The 18,244-nt window shown below is 42.5% G+C and overlaps 1 protein-coding gene across 1 annotated transcript in view; it reads right to left on the reverse strand.

The window, feature by feature from the left end:
* LOC111950806 (synapsin-3) overlaps positions 1-18,244 on the reverse strand; it is a 123,337-nt gene that overhangs the window by 81,080 nt on the left and 24,013 nt on the right. Inside the window, exon 4 of the mRNA XM_023968710.2 lies at positions 8,478-8,569. Coding sequence (XP_023824478.1) covers positions 8,478-8,569 — 92 coding nt within the window. The remainder of the gene's footprint in view (positions 1-8,477; positions 8,570-18,244) is intronic.

The following is an 18,244-nucleotide window of genomic DNA, read 5'->3' on the forward strand; positions in this document are numbered from 1 at the left end:
GTCCACAGGTGGGGTTGTGCTTACAGCCCAACACCGTGCAGGACGTTTGGCATTTGCCAGAGAACACCAAGATTGGCAAATTCGCCACTGGCGCCCTGTCTCTTCACAGATGAAAGCAGGTTCACACTGAGCACGTCCTCCAGCATGACCGGTTTGGCGTGGGTCATCATGGGGTGGGGTGGCATTTTTGGGGGCCGCACAGCCCTCCATGTGAGGTAGCCTGACTGCCATTAGGTACCGAGATGAGATCTCAGACCCCTTGTGAGACCATATGCTGTGCGTTGGCCCTGGGTCCTCCTAATGCAAGACAATGCTAGACCTCATGTGGCTGGAGTGTGTCAGCAGTTCCTGCAAGAGGAAGGCATTGATGCTATGACGGCCCACCCGTTCCCCAGACCTGAATCCAATTGAGCACATCTGGGACATCATGTCCGCTCCATCCACGTTGCACCACAGACTGTCCAGGAGTTGGCGATGCTTTAGTCCAGGTCTGGAGGAGATCCCTCAGGAGACCATCCGCCACCTCATCAGGAGCATGCCCAGGCGTGTAGGAGGTCATACAGGCACGTGGAGGCCACACACACACTAGTGAGCCTCATTTTGACTTGTTTTAAGAGACATTACATCAAAGTTGGATCAGCCTGTAGTGTGGTTTTCCCCTTTAAAATTTGAGTGTGACTCCAAATCCAGAACTCCATGGGTTGATAAATTTGATTTCCATTGAAATTTGTGTGATTTTGTTTGTCACCCATTCAACTATGTAAAGAAAAAAAGTATTTAATAAGAATATTTCATTCATTCAGATCTAGGATGTGTTCCCTTTATTTTTTTGAGCAGTGTATATCCCCTCAATCTCCACACAATACCCCATAATGACAAAGCAAAAAGTCGTTAGAAATTTTTGCAAATGTCTTTAAAAAACTGAAATATACATTTACATAAGTAAAATCAGACCCTTTACTCAGTACTTTGTTGAAGCGATTACAGCCTTGCGTCTTCTTGGGTATGATAGCTTCGATCTTGGAAACACCTGCATCTGGGAGTTTCTTCCATTCTTCTCTGCATATCCTCTCGTGTGATATTTCAGTTGCTTATATTTTTTAGAAAATGTGACATTTCTTTCAAAAAAACTGTTTTTGCTTTGTCATTATGGGGTAGTGTGTATGAGGAAAAACAACAATTTAATCCAGTTTAGAATAAATATGGAAAAAGTCAAGGGGTCTGAATACTTTCAAGGCACTGTATACTGTAGACCTTATGTGTCTTAATAAAAATCAACTCTGCATTGAGCTTAAAATGCTTTAAGCTTACGGTTTGATGAACTAAGACAAATGCCTCAAGAGTGCGCCAGAGATCTATATAACCAGATGAAAAAAATCCTTAACCTGATCCGAGCATTCCTCAGTCCTGCTGGCTTTTGCAGATTAAAATAAATAAATATATATTTAACCTTTATTTAACTAGGCAAGTTAGTTAAGAACAAATTCTTATTTACAATGACGGTTAATAATTGCCTTGTTCAGGGGCAGAATGACAGTTYTTTTTACCTTGTTGGATCAAATCCCCAAGCTGACCTTTCGGTTACTGGCCCAACGCTTTAACCACTAAGTTACCTGCCGCCCCAAAACAGATTCTGCCATTACTCTCATGAAGTTGCCGGTAATAGGCAACAGGAGGAGTTTGCAACCTTTCTCATGTGGAATGCAAATGTATCTTACAATTTCTCCCGATCTGTGTGCCAGCTATGGTTTTCATTTACAAATTCTGGTGAAACAGTTTCATTTAATTTATAATAACATAGCTCAAAATCATTGTCATATGGTTAATCAAAATTCTATCCGATCTAAACGAAAATGATACAAACCCTAAAAAGTAACTTCTATTGCCATTGCCAACTATGTCAAAATATCATACATAAAGCCAACGAATAAAAACATTGGAGCCTGCAGGTAGGAAATATCCCGATAAAAATAAATGTCCTATAAAATCACATTTGCAGACAGGCCATGTGTAGCCACAAACAAATTTTTTTTTACCAATATTAACTTGTCTGCCCGAAGCTTGCACTAGCGAACTTGCAACATTGTATAAAATATTCAGTTTCTTGCAACAGTGAGCTCAGGACAGACACAGCTGTAATCTATTTGCGCAAGGGATAAGAAGCAGTGCTTTACTTGGGCATGAGCTCACCAGAGCGGAGTACCGGCACCTCAAATGTTCTTCTGCTTGAGCCCGTTCCTCTTAAAGACAATTAGCTCAAAAGTATTGTGGAGCTCCTGCACCTAAACATAAAACAGTACTAGTACCCAAAATGAATACCGGAATCTATTTCAGTYCAAGTCAAGTACTGACAAGTAAATCAGGCAGTCCTATTTTATGACATTTCCACTGGATCAGAGCATGACATTTGACCCTTTCACACTGAGTGGTTATCTAAAGGGAGAGGGCTGGAAAGATTTTACAAACAAATTGAGGCACTACTGTTATTCTCAATGGATGTAAAAACAGACTTTGCGGTGAAGAAAACACTACTCTGAGAAGCTCCAAAGCTCATTAGTGGTGGTGCAGTAAGCCAAATCAGAAATACTAATCAGATCCCCAAATAGGCACATTTATTAGCCTACATCTGTGAACAGGCCAAGTAGCCTATAGGCCTACTTCTATGAGAAGGGGAAGACTGGAATAATATTGAATACATTAAAATAAATTACCATAGCCAAAGTAACAAACATTGTAGATTAGAAAAAATAGGAATTAAAGGTAAATGTATTACTGGTGATATATGTAAATGGGGAATTGATATACACAAAAAATTAAAACAATTCACAAAATTAAGTTATGAAACAATAAATGTGCACAAATTGGCGGGAGAGAGATGTGCATCTGGGCGCATGGTCAATCTGATGTCTGCATTGGCCATGCAGCATTTACGGTAATATCAGGTCATTCATACTTCTCGGAGCAGTGCAGAGCTGTTTGTGTTAATACAGGATGTACTGCCAACATACCATCAACCAATCATGGCAATATGGAGCTATACAGAGCTCTCCACATTGTTACAAAATTTATGAGGCGCATAGCGATACGGTACGGAGATCGATTTGGCCTCACACCCTCCATATGGAGCCTCTGACCACATTTTCAAATCAAGCATATATTAGCTTTTAGTCTAGGCCTCCGCAAGGATTAGTTTACTGATATGGGCACAAGTAAATAAATAAACAAATAAAGAGTACAGGTCAAAAGTTGACACACTTACTCATTCAAGGGTTTCTTTATTTTTACTATTTTCTACATTGTAGAACAATAGTGAAGACATCAATACTATGAAATAACATATGGAATCATGTAGTAACCAAAAAAAAGTAACAAATCAAAATATAATTTATAATTTGAGAATCTTCAAAGTAGCCACCCTTTGCCTTGACAGCTTTGCACACTCCTGGCATTCTTTCAACCAGCTTCCCCTGGAATGCTTTCCCAACAGACTTGAAGCAGTTCTCACATATGCTGAGCACTTGTTGGCTGCTTTTCCTTCACTCTGCGGTCCAACTCATCCCAATTGGGTTGAGGTCAGGTGATTGTGGAGGTCAGGTCATCTGATGCAGCACTCCATTACTCTCCTTCTTGGTCAAATAGCCCGTATACAGCTTGGAAGTGTGTTGGGTCATTGTCCTGTTGAAAAACAAATTGTCCCACTAAGCGCAAACCAGATTGGATAGCGTATCGCTGCAGAATGCTGTGGTAGCCATGCTTGTTAAGTGTGCCTTGAATTCTAAATAAATCACTGACAGTGTCACCAGCAAAGCACCCCCACAACTACTCCATGCTTCACGGTGGGAACCACACATGCGGAGATCATCAGTTCACCTACTCTGCGTCTCAAAGACACGGCAGTTTGAATCCAAAAATCTCAAAATGTCTACTCATCAGACCAAAGGACAGATTTCCACCTGTCTCTTATACACATCTAGATGTGTATAAGAGACAGGGTAAAACTATCCCCAATTCAATGGAATTGCAACCCTCTGCATGCACAGTGCATTCTTCCATCACATGTGCAGTGCACTCTTCCAACACATGTGCAGCTGATTCTCAAGATCTTGCACACTAATGAGATGCTATTGAGCCCACACTACTACACTTTGAGCCAAGGACTACATGCTTTCTGGTAAGTTTTGATTACAATAATGGGTGGGGTGAATATATTTTATATGATTTTTTGTTAACTAGTAAATAGTAGACTACAGCAAAGTGTGTTTAAATAATTTCTAACTTAACAATTTCTGCTAGTTAGTTTTTGCTCCATGTGGGTTTTAGCTTGCCAACTGAGTGTTAATTCACCTGTTTCCATACATGTTTCATTTTAAAACGTTTATCTTACAAAGGAGTTGTTTAATCCAACTGCTTAACTATTTATCTGTACATGGAATTGTATGTGTTTGTTTTAATCATTTTTTCCTCATCTTTACATGAAAATGCCACAAGCACCATCTGATGTGTGGAGACATTTCACTGCAGCTAATGCAGAAGGAAAATCTGTGTACATTTGCAAATACTGTGCCAAATCAAATGTGACGAACGCAACAAAGATGCAGAATAATCTGGCCAAGTGCATAATGTTCCCTCAGCGCTCACAACAAGCAACCTTTGACAAGTCCCTCTACTTGAGGTGAAAATTATGAATCAGACACCTTATCGATAGCTCATGGTCCTCCTGGAATCAGAAGTTTTTTTGACTCAATGGAGGAACGTAGTCAGAGAAATGCTGACGAATGTCTTGCTCGAGCTGTGTATGCAACTGGTTCACATCTGATACTCACAGGCAATGTGTATTGGAAAAGATTTCTGAATGTTCTTTGCCCAGCATACACCCCTCCAACCAGACATGCTTTATCTACTCATTTGCTGGATGCAGAGTTCAACAGAGTTCAAGTGAAGGTCAAACAAATAGAGAAAGCAGACTATTGCAATCATCTGATGGGTGGTCGAATGTTCGTGGGTAAGAAATAATTAACTACATCTCCACCCCTCAACCAGTATTCTACAAGAGCACAGACACAAGGAACAGACACACCGCTCTCTACATTGCAGATGAGCTGAAGGCAGTCAATGGCCTTGGACCACAGAAGGTATTTGCACTGGTGACAGACAATGCTGCGAACATGAAGGCTGCTTGGTCTAAAGTGGAGGAGTCCTACCCTCACATCACACCAATTGGCTGTGCTGCTCATGCATTCAATCTGCTCATCAAGGACATCATGGCACTGAAAACAATGGATACACTCTACAAGAGAGCCAAGGAAATGGTTAGGTATGTGAAGCATCATCAAGTTATAGCAGCAAGCTACCTCACCAAGCCATGTGAGAAGAATACGAGCACCACATTGAAGCTGCCCAGCAACACCCGTTGGGGTGGTGTTGACATCATGTTTGACAGTCTCCTGGAGGGGACGGAGTCTCCAAGAAATGGCCATATCACAGTCTGCCGATATGGACAGCCCCATCAAGAGTATCCTCCTGGATTATGCATTTTGGGAGAGAGTGGTAAGCAGCCTGAAACCTATAGCAGCAGCCATTGCACGGATTGAGGGAGACAATACCATCCTGTCTGATGTTCAGACTCTGCTTGCAGAAATCCGTACTGCCCTGCCCACTTCACTGTTGCTCCAAGCAGAGGAAACTGCAGTTATGAAATACATCAAAAGCGTGAAGACTTCTGCCTGAAACCCATAACACGCCACAGCGTACATGTTGGACCCCAAGTATGGCAAGAGCATCCTGTCTGGTGCAGAGATCAACAAGGTCTATGGTGTCATCACTACCGTGTCTCGCCACCTTGGCCTGGATGAGGGCAAGGTTCTTGGCAGTCTGGCGAAGTATACTTCCAAGCAAGGGCTTTGGGATGGAGATGGAAAATGGCAGTCGTGCCAACATATCTCATCAGCCACCTGTTGGAAGGGACTTTCTGGACCTGAGGTCTTTTCCCCTGTTGCCTCCATCATCCTCCAAATCCCACCAACATCAGCCACCTCAGAGCGCAACTGGTCCTTGTTTGGGAACACACACACCAAAGCACGCAACAGGCTGACCAATACAAGGGTTGAAAAATTGGTGGCCATCTGGGAAAATGTGAGGCTTTTTGAGCCTGACAAGCCATCCTCAACAAGGTTGGAAAGTGACAGTGAAGATGAGGCCTCAGAGTCTGACGTTCAAGAGGCGGTCCAGGGAGAAGACATGAAAGTCAGAGGAAGACAACCAAAGCTTTAGTTTCTAGACTATCATTTTACAGATGCAAGTTGAACGTTTTTTGGAGATGCAATGGATCATTCAATATTCCCTTTCTTTTGATGTTCAGTGAAATCATCCCATGTGAAAAGTCAACTCATTTAATTAAAGTTCAATTCGTAACAATTTTTTTTTTTTTTTCCTATTGGAAGGAGTTAATCATTTACAATTATATCTACTTATCATAAGGTAAAAGGTTTACGTTTGTCTCCATATGATAAATACATCTACATTTAAATGGTATTAATATTAATTCCCATACATTACCGTTAATTCCCATGGAAAGTTTCCACCTCTGAATATTCCCCAAAATGTGTAACCCTCGTCTCTTCTTCTTCTTATTGGTGTCCATTAGTAGTGGTTTCCTTGCAGCAATTCGACCATGAAGGCCTGATTCACACAGTCTCGTCTGAACAGTTGATTTCTTATTTATTTAACTAGGCAAGTCAGTTAAGAACAAATTCGTATTTACAATGACGGCCTATGATGTTGAGATGTGTCTGTTACTTGAACTCTGAAGCATTTATTTGGGCTGCAATTTCTGAGACTGGTAACTCTAATGAACTGATCCTCTGCAGCAGAGGTAACTCTGGGTCTTCTTTTCCTGTGGTGGTCCTCATGAGCTAATTTCATCATAGCGCTTGATGGTTTTTGCGACTGCCCTTAAAGAAACTTTCAACGTTCTTGAAATGTTCCGGATTGACTGCTTATTTGAGCTGTTCTTGGCATAATATGGACTTAGCCCTATTTGATAAAAKACCATATTTTGTATAAAACCCCTACCTTGTCACAACACAACTGATTGGCTCAAACACATTAAAAAAGGAAATMAATTCCGCAAATTAACTTTTAACAAGGCTCACCTGTTAATTGAAATGCATTCCAGGTGAMCACCTCATGAAGCTGGTTCAGAGAATGCCAAGAGTGTGCAAAGCTGCCATCAAGGCAAAGGGTGGCTACTTTGAAGAAWCTCACATAAAAATATTTTTTGATTTGTTTAACACTTTTTGGTTACTTCATTATTCCATGTGTTATTTATGCATGTAGAAAACAGTAAAAATAAAGAAAAACCTTTGAATGAGTAGGTGTGTCCAAACTTTTGACTGACACGCACACAGCTCTACTCAATCAACTAATTGGGGTTATCCCTAGTGTGAAGTGTAGTATTCTACAGAATTCYATAGTAATTAGTGTACTATTTTTCATGTGGGCATTAACTCTTTATTGCAGTCAATCCATGGGAATTGACTACATAATGCAGGCAAGCAATACAATAACCTCAGAGATGGACAGCCAGGCAGGCATCCACCTCCCAGACAACAAGCTACGACAGAAAGGCATGATACACAACAACCTGTCTATTCTAGCCACMGTGTAACCTTGACTTAACTTCAAACTACACATGGCTAGAACGTTTCCTTAACATTTCCTGTACGACTGCCAGATCCAACGCTGTAGTTTGTTTTATCAGATTATGTGTATACAAAGAAAAACATTCATTATAACGATAAAGTATCGTAGCGATGCCAGCATAGAGCCGAGTAGTACATTACTAGCCTGATCYCAGATCAATGTTAGGCAGATGACAARACAGCACAAACAGATCTGGGACCAAGCTAGTGCATTCCCCAGAAGTGGTCTGACGCTCCACAGCAGCATGCACCTCATCAGCTGATCTAATTTACTAAATCAGGACCTTAAACCCTGCTACATGAAGGAAGAGCGAGGCAGGTGGTTGGTACGTAAAGAAGTCGTGAAGACTACTCCATTTTGGAATCTTGCTGCAGTATGGAACACAGAGCAAAATTGAGGGAATTCTGGAACTCTTAGAAGTAGTGTTTGAGCTGGGAGGAAGGATACAGATGTAAAAACGTTGGGTGCGTCGATGCTGAACTTCTTTTCAGAGGTATTCAGACATTCTTTGCATGACAGTAATAGCCAGTCCTTGTCATATCATTTCCCACCGGCTCCATCATCTACTGTGACATCCCTTTTATGTGACAAAGCAAATGCGCGCACACACACACTACTACAATGTAGCTGATGGCTGTTGAAGGGAATAACTGGAGCCATTGTCCGGCCCCACTGAGGCAGACTGAAGATGCGTGGGCAAATGCGTCGGAACAGAGCTATTGACTGACATACAGGGGCCGCTCTCATTACCTCTCTCCATCCATTTGTTACCTTACCTGACCACTTTGGTTCCTCCTCTTATGGCCTGCATATCAACCATACACCCAGTGTTCGTGTACGAAGCCAGGTTGATCTCTGAGAACTCAGCCTGTGAAACAAGGAGAAAAACATCACGCTGAGTTACACATTCACTGGGCGATAGAAGTAACAAATTACTRTAAAACACTATTTACATGTGTATATAGGCCTGAAACATCAAAAAACAGTCCTCTAACTTTCAACATTAACATAAAAAGCCTTTCTGGCTTTCTGGTAAACAAATATATATATATTTGAACTATATGAGTGTTAAACATTCCACGCACACACTGCACACTTAGATGGGCTATGTGTACATAGCCCATCTATAAATAGCCCAAAACTACACCTCTTCCCCTACTGTATTTATTTAGCTCCTTTGCACCCCAGTATTTCTACTTTGCACACTCATCTACTGTCAAATATACCATTCCAGTGTTTAATTGCTATATTGTATTTACTTCGCCACCATGGCCTATTTATTGCCTTACCTCCCTTATCTCACCTCATTTGCTCACATTGTATATGACTTTCCTTTCCTACTGTATGTTTGTTAACTCCATGTGTAACGTGTTGTTATATGTGTCGAACTGCTTTGCTTTATCTTGGCCAGGACGCAGTTGTAAATGAGAACTTGTTCTCAACTTGCCTACCTGGTTAAATAAATAGGCCTCCCGGGTGGCACAGTGGTCTAAGGCACTGTATCGCAGTGCTAGCTGTGCCACCAGAGACTCTGGGTTGAGCCCAGGCTCTGTCGCAGGCGGCCGCACCGGAGGTCCATGTGCGACGCACAATTGGCTTAGCAGCGTCCGGGTATGAGGGTTTGGCCGGCAGAGATATCCTTGTCTCATCGCGTACTAGCGACTCCTGCGGCGCGCAGGACGCAGTGCAAGCTGACCAGGTTGCTAGGTGTACGGCGTTTCCTCCGACACATTGGTGCGGCTGGCTTCCGGGTTGGATGTGCGCTGTGTTAAGAAGCAGTGCGGCTTGGATGGGTTGTGTTTCGGAGGACGCATGGCTCTCGACCTTCGTTCTCTCCGAGCCCGTACGGGAGATGTAGCATGAGACAAGACAGTAACTACTAACAATTGATACCACGAAATTGGGGGGGGTAAACTATTTTTAATAAAAGGTGAAATAAATAAATGAGGGACCATAGAAACAGAGTTAATATAACGAGAAACCAAGTTAATGAGGTCACAATGGGTGGTTAATACTATTTCTCTATTATATTATGGCAGACCAGCTAGGTTTACTGTCTCAATTATATTATGGCAGACCAGCTAGATCTACTGTCTCTATTATATTATGGCAGACCAGCTAGATCTACTGTCTCTATTATATTATGGCAGACCAGCTAGATCTACTGTCTCTATTATATTATGACAGACCAGCTAGATATACTATTTCTCTGTGAGGGGTGGGGTGGGAGAGAGAGCTTCGCAAGAGAGAGCGACACCGAGAGAGCGAAAGAGACTAATCAAGTTATCCAGAGTCTGTCTGTGGCCTCCCAGAGAGGACAGGACAGCAGAGGCCTTGTGACAGGGAGGGAGGCTTGAGCCCAGGCAGCTACTTAATGACTTGATCAAACTCCCAGGCAGAGCAGAGATCCTCTCTGGAAGGGAAGGGACACTGCAGCTTGGCCTGTCTGGAAGAGAGCTCTGGGAACAGAGGGACTAGAATGGGGCATTAGGGGCCAAGTGCCTCCATTGTCTCATGTAATTACAGGTTAGAAATAGATTTGCTCCAGAGATTTAGCTCCAATGAATCTGGTTTTAGTCTCTCACTTGCTGACCGTGTTCTCAGGACAGTACCTTGCAAGGGGACACGTGTTAAACGCATATTGTACCCAAATGTAATAAATTCATAGTAGATTCCAAATCTACATACATCCACTTCAGCCCAGACACAGGTCACATATATCATTAGCCATTAGTACATTTTGCTGCAGGGTAAATACTGCACAGTACATTCAGGAACATGCACAACGGGTGTGGCCCTCTGGGGAAACTTGGTATTGAGAGACAGCTACTTTCCCCATCCATGGTGAATCCAAGAGCATAATATCCAAACGCATGACATTCTCAATGTGTGGCATGTCTGCTAAAGTCAGGGCTGATAAAAATACACCAAATTTATGATTGAGAACCACAGAGAGACTGGCCAATGAATGATGCTGTCCTAAGCCAGGAATCAGGAAGGAATTTAAGTCTTTAAAATATTTTTTCAAATCATAATAAAATARCAAAATCACTGCAGTCATTTCAGTTCGGGATTGTTTTTGATCATATGCTGGGTTCATGTCTTTGATTTTGGCCTTGGTGACCTTGTTTGGATGTTGGTACCATAACAGATGGTACTCCAATTCGCATACCTCCCCAACAGATCCACAGATGACGCACTCCACACCACCCTTTCTCACTTGGACAAAAGGAACACCTATGTGAGAATGCTATTCATTGACTACAGCACAGCGTTCAACACCAGTGCCCACAAAGCTCTTCCTTAAGCTAAGGACTCTGCGACTAAACACCTCYCTCTGCAACTGGATCCTGGACTTCCTGACGAGCCACCCCCAGGTGGTAAGAGTAGGCAACAATACGTCTGCCACACTGATCCTTAACACTGGGACCCCTCAGGGATGTGTACTTAGTCCCCTCCTGTATTCCCTGTTCACCCACGACTGCGTGGCCAAACACGACTCCAACACCATCATTAAGATTGCTGACGACACAACAGTGGCAAGCCAGAACACCGACAACGATGAGACAGCCTATAGGGAGGAGGTCAGAGAACTGGCAGTGTGGTGCCAGGACAACAACCTCTCCTTTAATGTGAGCAAGACAAAGGAGCTGATCGTGAACTACAGGAAAAAGCAGGCCGAACAKGCCCCCATTAACATTGACGGGGCTGTAGTGGAGCGGGTCGAGAGTGTCAAGTTCCTTGGTGTCCACATCACCAACGAACTATCACGGTCCAAACATACCAAGACAGTCGTGAAGAGGGCACAACAAACCCCCCCCCCTCCACCCTTCAGGAGACTGAACAGATTTGGCATGGGTCCCCAGATCCTCAAAAGGTTTTACAGCTGCACCATCGAGAGCATCCTGACCGGTTGCATCATCGCCTGGTATGGCAACTGCTCGGCATCTGACCATAAGGCGCTACAGAGGGTAGTGTGAACGGCCCAGTACATCACTGGGGCCAAGAGTCCTGCCATCCAGGACCTATATAATAGGCGGTGTCAGAAGAAAGCCCATAAAATTGTCAGAGACCCCAGTCACCCAAATTATAGACTGTTTTCCCTGCTACCGCACGGCAAGCGGTACCAGAGCGCCAAGTCTAGGACCAAMAGGCTCAACAGCTTCTACCACTAAGCCATTAGACTGCTGAACAATTCATAAAAATCAGCACCAGACAATTTACATTGACCCCCCCTGCTGCTACTCGCTGTTTGTTACCTATGCATAGTCACTTCACCCCCACCTACATGTACAGATTACCTCAACTAGCCTGTACCCCYGCACACTGACTCAGTACCAGTGCCTTGTTATTGTGTTACTTTTTATTATTACTTTTTTATTTTAGTCTACTTGGTAAATATTTTCTTCTTGAACTGCACTGTTGGTTAAGGGCTTGTAAGTAAGCATTTCACAGTAAAGTCTACACTTGTTGTATTCGTCGCATGTGGCAAATAAAGTTTGATTTGATATTTAGCKTCACTGAGGGACAAAAAGCTAATGAATCCTAAAGAAAAAACACAACATTCCTGCCCTACTTTACTGTGAACATGCTTCCAACATGTTAGCGCTGTGGAGATGGAGACCAGTCACTGAGGAGGCCAGTCTACCCAGGATGGAATGGGAGGTGAGGGTTAGGGGTCAAAGRTCAAGAAGGCTGATTTCAGTCCATATACTGCAGTGTGGGATGTTACAGGCCAATGTTACAAAGTAGAGCTCGTCTTAAGCCCTCCAAGTCTTAGCTAGGTGCTCCCATTAGAGGAACCAAAAGCYCCCCAGAGACCAGCAAGATGTTGACCTCAGACTTCTAGCGGAAACATTTGTCCGATTTAACATCACTTTTAAGTATGTAGAGTGAAACTAATGCAGGCATTTTAATGGGTTCTCAATRTGTCGTCCTGCCCCTTTTCCACTATGAAAAATTATAATTTGGCAGATCTGGTTGACTCCAAAACACAACATTACAGAGAGCGTGGTGGTGTCGTCATTTGTCATAAGAGGAATGTACATGGGCTCGTAGTGGGCCAAATTCAATAATTCACTATTCGTAAAGGCAACATGGTTAAACAATGAGACACCAATCTGAATAAACAAGGTACACAAAGTGCACAAAACATTAAGAACTTTCCATGATWTAGACTGACCTGGTGATTCCATGTGAAAGCTATGATCCCTTATTGACGTCACTTGGTAAATCCCCTTCAATCAGTGTAGATAAAGGAAGGACTTTAAAGAAGGACGTTAAAGCCTTGAGACAATAGAGTCATGGATTTTGCAAGACAAAAATATTTAAGTGCCAAGCGCACTGGTTAGTATCAAGAAGTGCAACGCTGCTGGGTTTTTCCACGCTCAACAGTTTCCCATGTGTATCAAGAATGGTCCACCACCCAAACRACATTCAGCCAACTTGACAACTGTGGGAAGCATTGGAGTCAACCTGGGCCAGCATCCCTGTGGAACGCTTTCGACACCTCGTAGAGTCCATGCCCTGACGAATTGAGTCTGTTCGAATTGAGTCTGTTCTTAATGTTTTGTACACTACATGTATATTCAGACTGTGGTAGAGTCAAACAAGATGGGACCGACATTGTTTACCTGCACTAGTGTTAATACGGACTTTACAATTGGCTCATTCATCCCCCTCCTCTCCCCTGTAACTATTCCCCAGGTCGTTGCTGCAAATGAGAACGTGTTCTCAGTCAACTTACCTGGTAAAATAACGGTAAAATAAAATAAAATAAATAAAAATACGGACTTTGTCAAAGTAAAGCCACAGAACGTCGTTAGAACATGTACTATGCAAATAGAAAAACAAAAGCCATCCGTGTAAGCATTGTATTTGGCCAATGAACGTGGATGACTAAAACTCCCCAGAACATGGATGACTTAAAGTTCCCATTCAGGCATTGTGAGTTCAGCCTCTGAAGTATTGGAGAAACATGAGCTTGTCCTCTAACCTGAAAAACACTCTGATACCTCACTGATGTGGCAATCTTGAAAAAGGCCAATCTGAAGAGACCATAACTTTCCTTAACTTCTAGTGTYTGTTGTTTGTGAAGCACCAGCATTGCCCTTCAGCTATCTGGGTCTCTGCAGAGTGGATACTTTGTAGGAAAGGATACAGGCAAAGGCCTCCATTTGTTTGAATAGAAAACAGTGTCTTCTGTACAGTTTGTTGCAACCAATATACTCCAGAATCTTAATCAAAAAGCTCAATTTCAAAATACAACAAATATGCCTTCCATTCAACTCTGTGGCCAGCACAAACAAAAAGTATGGGAGTGTATGTCTTCYAGAACAATGTGCCAACTTAAGAAAACAGTATTTTTTTTCTTCTGTGAACCCCCCCCCTCTATTTATTGTGTTGCGCTCACAGAGGAGAAGAGAGCAGGGGGCGAGTAAATGCCCTAATCTCATTTACGGGACAGCAAGGCGCCATTCAATGTGCCTCAAAGACACAACACACTGGAACTTGGCTCCCTTCCTCTCCTTAGCTCCTCTCCACTGATACCCGCCTCTCAACAAAACATCTGTGTGCTCGGCACAATGCTTTGCCGTCACCAAGAAAGACGTGACACACACAAACATCTACACACGCCACACATTCCAGTACACAGATCTGCAATCTGGCAAATTGCAATCCCTCAACAGAGGCCTACGTTGACATTTGCTGTGACCAGATAAAACCAGAAGAGTGGGCTAGTTTCTGGCAACAACCAAAAACTCTCCACAACTCCTGCTATTGGCTGGCTGGTGAGGCCCTATGTCATGGGACAGTTATGGATGAGCCATTTGTGTGACTGGGGCGAGTGCCCGGGACACAGGGCCCGTTTGACAATGCCATGGTTACCATCAGGGTAATAGATTCAGTTGTGTGTTAGAGCAGCTCTCACCCTGGGAAAGGAAAACAGGACAAGATACATGGGAACTGCCTTCTCTCCCCTTTAACTGCCCCCAGTGCACAAATCTGCCTTCCTCTAACCGCCACTGCTATCGTCATTGATGTCATTTAACGGTGGATCTCTGTTGCCAGAACAGTTGCAGTATTTCTAATGTATTTCTGATGCTGGTATCCAACATACCAAGCACTCCGGCCAGAGATCCATCTTTCTAGGACTATTCTCTGAGTGCCTAAATGCGACTCACACCAAATAATGGCAACAGCTGTCTACCACAACCTTTTAATAGCCGAGGAACAGGATCTGAAGTACTCGTGTCCTAAATGTATTGTTTTTAAAACACTGGCCTCAAGAAGAGTGTTCCATGATTTAACTGATTAAAGTCTCTCGGGGCTCTGTAGTGTTCCATCCTTGTAGCGGTCTCGGGCAAATCTTCACTTGACATGGAGTTATGCATGTGCACTCTAACTTGTGCACAAATTCCTCGACTACCCGGTTCCCCCGCACATTGACTGTACCAGTACCCCCTGATTATATAGCCTCGCTATTGTTATTTTACTGCTGCTCTTTATTTGTGACTTATTTATTTTTTAGGTATTGTTCTTAATCTTAACTTCATTGTTGGTTAAGGCTTGTAAGTAAGCATTTTACTGTAAGGTCTACACCTGTTGTATTTGGGGCATGTGACAAATAACATTTGATTTGAATTAGTGTATGAGAGTGTTTGTGTATTTCAAAGTCTATTAGGCCCTCTGAACAGCTAGCGGAGGGTATAAATCAGAACGCTGAGAGCACTCTGCCCAACTGTACCACACACACACAGAGCCCCAGGACAGCACATAACACACAGCAAGACTCCAAATATGCCCCCCTCATCTCCCTCTCTCCTCCCCTTCTGGGCCTCGCTAACATCACACAACGCTCATCTGAAATCTTTGGGAGTATTTTTAGAATTCTGCTAATGGGGTTCAGGTGCACAAGATGCCTTTCGCTAAGGTCAGGTGACAAACTTGTAAACGAGAACTTTGGTGGTCTGGAGTAAAACCACATGCAAATCTAAAGCATTCTCCCAACATTCATAGCGTGATTAGTGATTTTACTCGAACTCCGCCCGCTTCTGCTGGCAAAAAAAGCCTGTGATTGATATTGACATCTGCAACAGTTATAGAACAATTCAGTCCTGTGTGGTGTCATGCTCTTAGTACACAGGGTACTGATAAACAAACTCCTAGAACTGTGGCAAACCCTCTTTCACAGAAAGGATTCTCTGCTGACCTCTTCATGTCTGAGCTGCATTTAGCCTATACCGCCTGCTCCTCCCCCCTACCAAGGGCCCATTATATCTCCTGTAAAAGAAACAGCCTGACCAGATATATACACAAAAGCAACAGTCGAAGTGGGAAACCTAAAATAGCTCCTGGTGATAAAAATAGATGTGGGGTAGGCAAAGGAAGGCTACCATCTTGTGGTTTCTTTTGGGTCCAAACATAGCTGTTTTTTTCTACAGCAGAAAATGACTGTTTACTTGGACTAGATACACTTCACCTCATTTATCTGAACAACCGTGTGCTGCATAGTAAGGCAGTGGAGTCTGAGGAGAGCAACAACCTTTCCATAACAGCGACCTTCGTATTGCCTATATAGGGCAGAGCTGCACTTGCTCAAGTTGGTCAAGAAAGGGCAGCAGGAGTCTTTGTACAGTTTTCCAGTGCTGAATATCAATCTTGTAACAACATCAACACAGATGCCCTGAACCTCTTGGAACGTTTTTAAATGGCATTTATATGAAAAGATGCGTCAATGTATATCCTGTTATGGCTGCAGCCGAAACCACGGTACAGCCTATGACAACATCCAGCTCAAGTGCAGGGCGCAGAAATTCAAAATCTATTTTTTTTTTTTATATTTAACTTTCACACATTAACAAGTCCAATACAGATTTGAAAGATAAACATCTGTGTCAAATCCGACCAACATGTCTGATTTTTTAAATGTTTTTACAGAAAAAACCACATATATTGTTAGCTACCACAAAAATAAAAAAGAGGACGAGTACATGTTTTCACAGCACAAGTAGGATGCAAGTAGCATGCACAAGCCAACCTAAACTAACCTAGAACCAACTAAATTAACCCTAGAAAAAACTAACTCAGATGGAGAGACAGTCCTATAACAAGTGTTAACAAAAATTTGTTTTTTGTAAAAATGTGGCATATTTTAGCTATAATAGTTTTACATACTGCTAACTCGATAGCTTACAGTCAGAAATCGCACGGGGAGTAGCAGAGAAAATACAGACACCAACGTCAACTACTAAATTACACATCATAAACATTTCAGAAAATATATGGTGGATAGCTAATGAAAGAGAAAGATCTTGTGAATAGAGCACATATTTCCGTTTCTTTAAAGTGTTTTTCAGGCGAAAACACAATATATCGTCATATTAGCTTACTACAAATAGCTAACATCACAACAGCATTGACTCAGGCAAAAGGTGAGCATAGCACAGTTCGACAGATATATAAAAAGCATCCAAGTTGGGATCCTTACTTTGTTGATCTTCCATCAGAATGTTCTTCAAGGGGGTCCTTTGGTTCAGAAACGTCTTTATTTCAGATGCCAAGAAACATAACAATTCGCAGACAACTTTTAGTGCATTCACGTCTTTGACTCGAGCAACAGCTCGCTCAATTGGATCTAAGATTAGGTGATAATCTCAGTCTAGGACACAATCTCATCTTGAAAAATTCTTCGGTCTATTAGCTGTTCTGGCCACTCAGATCTGAGAACTATACCACGTATATCGAGTATTTCAATATATGTATAGATCAATAACTGATATTGTTGATACACTAAAAGTGTTTGAGATGTCGAATAGTCGCGTGTCAATATGCTTATCTGATACAGTTTCATAACTGAATGCCAGGAGTATGTCGATGATATCACTACCCTTCTCATAGTATGTAGTGCGTTTTCTCATAGCACCGAGAGTACACGGTCTCATTCTCGTTCTCGCAGCAGACTCTCTCTTTTGCTAGCAATAATCATCACGGCTCGTGTTCTACGCCTCCACTCGCCAAGATGGCTGGATTTGTGTTTCACTTCTACTCTAGTAGCTAGACGACTAAAATCAAAGTACATGATCTCTGCTACATTATTACCGCATATCGAGAGATTTGCGACCACATGGGCAGTGTAAAGTGCTGCTGATGACGCTTAGATGATGAGACAGATACTGTGGGGATGAACAGGCTCTCTTATTGATAGAGACATTTGTGGGTCAATGTCGAGGAGGCGTGTCATCTTTTGATCAAGTAGCGTGTGAATAAAGCTCCCTCATTCAGTTGCGGTACTTGAGTATATCGTGGCTGGTAACTATAAGTTACTGTATATCTCACTTTAGAGGAACTACAAGAATAGAGTTTTTGATTGTTGTTGATTCAATATTGATAGAATTTGAAAGTTAGACAAGTGTATCTGTTTGAGTGTTTATATTATAGTTACTCATAAATCTAATCAGTAACTCATCTGAAGTATGCATGTTGTAAGAGACACAGATGATGTATTGAAGTATCGAGCACTCTGTTTGTTGGATAACTCCTT

The sequence above is a fragment of the Salvelinus sp. IW2-2015 genome, linkage group LG3 (genome assembly GCF_002910315.2).
Source record: "Salvelinus sp. IW2-2015 linkage group LG3, ASM291031v2, whole genome shotgun sequence".
Lineage (NCBI taxonomy): Eukaryota > Metazoa > Chordata > Actinopteri > Salmoniformes > Salmonidae > Salvelinus > Salvelinus sp. IW2-2015.